General features: G+C 35.1%; 1 protein-coding gene across 1 annotated transcript; it reads right to left on the reverse strand.

The window, feature by feature from the left end:
* Positions 1–223: 223 nt before the first annotated feature.
* On the reverse strand, positions 224–4,515 carry LOC122585233 (TMV resistance protein N-like). The gene is made up of 5 exons (XM_043757353.1): positions 4,009–4,515; positions 2,825–3,926; positions 2,453–2,725; positions 970–1,905; positions 224–854 (listed from the first exon to the last, which is right to left on the reverse strand). The coding sequence occupies exons 1-5, from the start codon at positions 4,314–4,316 to the stop codon at positions 303–305; spliced, it is 3,171 nt and encodes a 1,056-aa protein (XP_043613288.1). The 5' UTR covers positions 4,317–4,515; the 3' UTR covers positions 224–302.
* Positions 4,516–6,139: the final 1,624 nt, after the last annotated feature.

A 6,139-nucleotide genomic window follows, 5' to 3' on the forward strand; every position in this document is an offset into this window, starting at 1 on the left:
TTTTTATTTGACCCATTATACTATGTATAAGTAAATGACATGAATGACACATTCATATATATATATAGACTAAATATCTACATTGTTAATGTTATTGATAAGAAAAACATATATATGTATGTGTGTGACGAAATCGCCCATTCTACCGATTCAATATTAAGCTTCGCGATGAACCTCAGAGGGAACCTTGGGAGATTTACTGCAGTATCAACAAGCTCACCTTGTAAAATTTCATCTTGCCTAAACATCATATCAATACAAAATAGATAAAAAGGTTACATCATCTCTAATTAGTACAATTGTTATCTATCAATAGAGAATTTGAAAGCAGACTTGGAATCATGTAGGATCTTCAATCGACATGTATAATCATCAGAAACACCGTCAAAGGAGGAATCCGTGGTAGTTGTTACACTTGTCTTGGGAATGAGTTTAGACCCACACCCATTAACCCTATATTTATCATCAAGTGAGTCAATTTTTAGCTGAAAGGCAGTGGATGTTTGATCCCACCATAAAGTGTTTCTCAATGAACCAAATGAAATATACATCATACACGTATTTCTATTATTAACAGTCTCCTCCCAATACATGTCTTCTTGAGAATCTTGCATTCTTATCGAATCACCTGTTAGCTTCTCATGCTTCATACGAGTAGTTATCTTTGTTAAATCAAAGTAATCGCCGTCATTATTGAGAACTATGCAGAGTAAGATACCAGAAAATTGAGTGTACCAATTCTCTGGAACTTGCATTCTGCATCTCCTCCCTCTTACCACACGGGGTTCAAACCCCCTCGGAATCTCTAGTCCTTTTAGCTGAAGGATCATACACCCACTTTTAACTCCCTTTCCCTGATAAAATTAACACAGATACTGCTTTAATTAAACATTATTAGTAGTATAACTATATACATAGGCTTGAGAACTTCAGAACAAGAGTAGATACCATAGATAAATAATATATTACCTGAAGCATAGAATGTAGTAATCTCTCCCCACCACTTGTATTCTTTCTCCATCCCTGTATTGATACTTCACATAACCATTTACATCTTCTATGAACATCATCTTTGATGACTTTAAGTGATTCGCAAAAGTCTGCCTTGAGAATAGCTAGACTTGATGGGAGCTCAGGCAATTCAACAAGATTTTCACACAAACTCAGATCGAGAAGTTTGAGGCGAATAAGTCGCAAGAGGCTGAAATCTAATCGTGTAAAATCATTATGCAACAGATCTAGCTCTCGTAAGTTGGATAACTCACCAATCTCATTGGGTATATCTCCATCTTCTAGCTTACACCAGTTGAGACCCAACTTTGTTAAGGAATGTGGCACGGAAGAAGGAATAAGTTGTTTTATACTATGTCTATCCAACAATAAACGAAGCTCATCCAAATTTTCATTAAATAGATCTTTTGGCAACTTTTCAAACTGTTGGCAACATTTTAATTCAAAATTCTTCAGACCTTTTAAGGCATGTAAGTTGCCGTCTATGCTTTTCAATTCGGAACAATCTTCCAAACTCAGCACACTAAGGTTGGTACAACATTCTCCGATTGTTGAGGGTAGGACTTTTATCCCAACTTCACTCAAATATAACTCTATCAAGCTATCCATACTTGCTTCAATCTCTGGAAACTCAATAAGTGCTTTGCATTCTGAAATTGTAAGAATCTCTAGTTTTTCCATCTTAACAATGGTCGGAAACCTTGTAAGCTTGTCACAAATATTTACAAATACATCAACAAGACTTGCATGATTTCCAAATGATTGATGAATCTCTTCTAAACTTTCACATCTCTCGAGTACCAACTTCTGCAGACACGGAAGTCCTCCAAAATCAGGTGTCCTGACTAGTGCTTTCATGTAAGAGAGTTTCATTTCTTTCAAACATGGTAGATACTGATGCACATACATTCATACAAGTCAAATTAACCCATATATTAATTAATAGTAGTGATAATGTTATGATAAGTATGGGTATAAACCAAATGGAAATAACATTCATATACATACATATATACATCTCATACACATATTTTAGTGAAAGCTACATTGTTAAAAGGCAACTCTTGCGTATACATCTTGCGCAAAGGGCACAGAAGCAATCAAGCAAATATATACCACTTACTAATACATCATACAAGTATATATGCTTATGCCAAATAGTTTTTTTTTGCTCCATGTTTTGATTTGTGTTTTCCATCCAAAAATTATGTGCAGGGCAACTTAATAAAGTGTAAAATAGTCATCATAGAAGTATATATGCTTATACCAAATAGTTTTTTTTCCTCCATGTTTTGATTTGTGTTTTCCATCCAAAAATTATGTGAAGGGCAACTTAATAGTGTAAAATAGTCACTTGGGGGTCATATCTACAAAACACTCCACAGGTGTAAATAATGAGGCACTACTTTTTATGTTGAAAATTAAAAAAAAACTGAAGTACCTTGTAGCCCATCCAAAGTTCTTTTTGCAAGCTTCTTTCGATTTTTAAAACAACAAGCTTCCTTGGTTGAAAACTTTCATGGAATAGACTTGCAGGATAACCTTCCCAATCTATATACCTCAACTCATTTGAAAGATAAAAATTTGGCTCTTTATCAAATGAAGTAGTAGTCACTTTAAGAAATCTTAGTTTCTTCATGTTTGAAACAAGTATAATGAAATTGGATGAGCGAACATCAGCATCAAATTGTATGGCTTCAATATTACCATTTTCCTGAAATAAAGGCAAAATAAATTGGGTTTGAAGTATCGTATCGATATGTGTGTGTATCATTCAGTGTGCATCTTGAAGAACTAGTAATATAATAGTTACCATTGTTGCATTTCTTGAACATATTTCTTCAATATCTTCTTCTCGCCAAACCCTGCTATGTTTTTCAGGATTGTAAGGATGTTCCCCTCTAACTATGTAGTGGCCCATTTCTTGTACTAGATCATGCATATCAAACTCACCATATTCTGAAACAGTAATGAGAGCCTTTTGTATTAGCACATTTACCCCTATAGCAGGGTGAAAACCACAAGCATCAAGTATCTCCATTGCTTCATATTTCCTCTCTCTCCTGAAAAAACAAGCAATATCTAAGAATAACTCTTTCTCCACAAGATTAAGTCCATCATAGCTGATTTTGAGCTTTTCCACAATGTCCGTTTCTGGAATATATTTTAGTCTATCCAAGGTACTAAGCCACTCATCCTTGTCTTTGTCATACAAAAAAGAACCCAAAACAATCAGGGCTAAGGGGAGCCCAGCAGCATAATGCACCACACGTTGTGAAAGCATCTTATAATCTTCTACGAGTTTATTCTCATTATAAGCACGCCTATTAAAGAGTCTAAGAGCTTCATCATGTGATAATAAACTAATATCAGAGACCACATCTACCCTATGAGTTATTAGCAAATGTAAATCCCTAGTTGTTATTAATATTCTACTTCCATCACCAAACCATTCATGACATCCAGCTAAAGCCTTTAGTTGTTCAAGATGATCGACGTCATCAAGAACAATTAACACATTCCTACGACATAACATACTTTGAATCTTGCATCTTCCTTCTTGAACACTCGTCACTGACACTTTTGTTTTTAAAACCTCTGAGAGAATTGTTTCTTGTAATTTTTCTAAGCCATTTGATGTAATTTTTTCCCTAATATTGGCTATAAAGCAGTGACCATGAAATTGCACACGTAGTTTCATATAAGCAGAAAATGCAAGAGTGGTCTTACCGCCACCCCCAACCCCCCATATCCCAACCATTCGCACACCACCTGATCCAACTCTTAAATCGGATCTCAACTTTTGCAATCGAGTTCCCATTCCAACGAGGTTTTCATCATCAACAACTGAATCTGCGTTTGGGAATTTATCTAATATGGAAACGACAATCTCTTGGATACATCTTGCTTCATACCTGTATATTAGAAATATATTTTCACAATCATAATTAGATATGAGATGTGTGATTTACACAAACACAATGAAGAAAAGATTACCCATTGGCTACGAGCTTGGGTTCCCATCCTGCAATATTACTTGCATCAACAAGTGCTTTTTTCCATGATTCAACTTTGTTCTTGTTGTTTTTAGACAACTCGTGTTTGGCAAATGCTTTGCCAAATTGCCCTGTCTGTTTTCTCACATCTGAGGGATCCACGTTATAAAATACAGGAATTATGATTTGGCCGGTATATTCCTTGCATTTCATAATATATGAAAGTTCATCCAAACACCATGAAGAATCGGCATAGTTTTCAGAGAATATAATGAGAGCAATATGTGATTCACGGATAGCGCTCAACATGGTGGGGCCGATGGTTTCACCCCGATCAAGAGTGACATCGTCCTTGTAAGCGCGGATAGCTCGGTGTTCAAGAGCACAATAGAGATGATCTACGAAAGTCTTGCGAGTATCTTCACCTCTAAAACTAAGAAATACATCGTACTTCCACGAACGACAAGTAGACGAAGATGATGATGATGATGATGCTATTATTAATGATGACGACGATGTTATTAATGATGATGATGTTATTGTTGATAACCACGATGATGCGTCTGGAATAATATTAGGTAGTATACCACCATTACTGCGTCGTGAGAGACCGCGTAAAAATACCTTGGTGGCTGATATAACTAATAAAAATAATAATAGTAATAATGATATACATATAATAACCACTGCCGTGACTCCCGTAATTTCTGCCATCAAGAAAAGAAATTTTGAAGTTTTGATTTAATTTTGTGAAAATAATGAATGAATTAAAATGAAATCTTTCATTTCAGCTTCTACTTCCCAAAACAGTCAACGCTCCTTCGTGGATTAATAAATAATCTTGAAAAGATAATAAGTGAAATCAATTTCAAAGAAAATCAATTTGCAGAATGCACGAAATGAGATTGAAGGTTCGTGAATGTGTAGAAATTGAACAATTTCTTAAATACATTTCATATATAAAACACAGTACGTACCTACAACATCAAATGTTACCCAACTCATCTCCTCTCTCATCAAAATTTTTCAAACTTTTTCCAGTAAATTTGGTTTTGATCATATCATATGTGAATAATGAATGAATGAATTGCAATGTTTTTTTACAATTTACTTTCTACTTCCTAGAACAGTCAACGCGCATGGAGGAATTGATTCGGTGTGAGTGGGAACATCTTTTCATCAATTGATTTAAAAATTAATATTAATAAATGATATGGAACTTGAAGAAATTTCGTGTTAATTTCATATTCTGTTATCCTTATCCATTCCTTATAGGCTCCCCAATATAATATACGTTCCTCTTCATTCAAGTATTAGTCTCAATCAGCAACAACACATCAGGAAAAATAAATACTTTAAGGACTAATTCCTCTAAAACATACAAAATACACTCATCCCTCAAACGATAGTCTTTGATACACCATTTATTTATCTAAACTTTATATTTTTAACTATCTAAAAATTATAAGAAATTCTATATAAAACACATACTTTGTTAATAACAAAATCTAATAAAACACATACTTCACTTTATTTTACAAGCTAATACATACACACTAGAATATAAATAAAGACTAACCGACACACTAAAATAATAAAACAAATAATACAACATTACATAATAGTTATAATACATAATACTAACACTCGGAATAGTCCGAGTCCACAGTACTGTCTCCGTTGTTGCAATGAATGTATCAATATGGTTCAAAGGACCCGACAATGTCACCGGGTTGAGAAGATGCGTACTCCTCCCCAGGGTCAGTCTCGTAATCATCAGGACGACCACCACTGATAGCGCCTTGCCAGAATAACTCGTGGTCTAGAGTGGCGGTTAAAGTGGTAGTGGCAGCGGTAAGCTGGAAAATGGTTTCATTAAGCCAATGGATCTTCAGTCAAAGATAAATAAGATACTCATCTTCGACGGTGTTACGCATCCAACCTTCAGCTTCAAGTCGTCCGTTCGGCTGTGTAAGCCGCCTTGTTGGTTGTGATGCTCTGAATCACATTGCTAACTTCAGTCTTGTGTCTGTTATCGTCAAGCATGTGGCTCTGCGTGGCCATTTTTGCATCACGGACAGTCATGTTTGCCACCGAAAATGTGTTTGTGTATAGAAGTATAGAGGAATATA

Source organism: Erigeron canadensis, chromosome 1, assembly GCF_010389155.1.
Source record: "Erigeron canadensis isolate Cc75 chromosome 1, C_canadensis_v1, whole genome shotgun sequence".
NCBI classification, from domain to species: Eukaryota; Viridiplantae; Streptophyta; class Magnoliopsida; order Asterales; family Asteraceae; genus Erigeron; species Erigeron canadensis.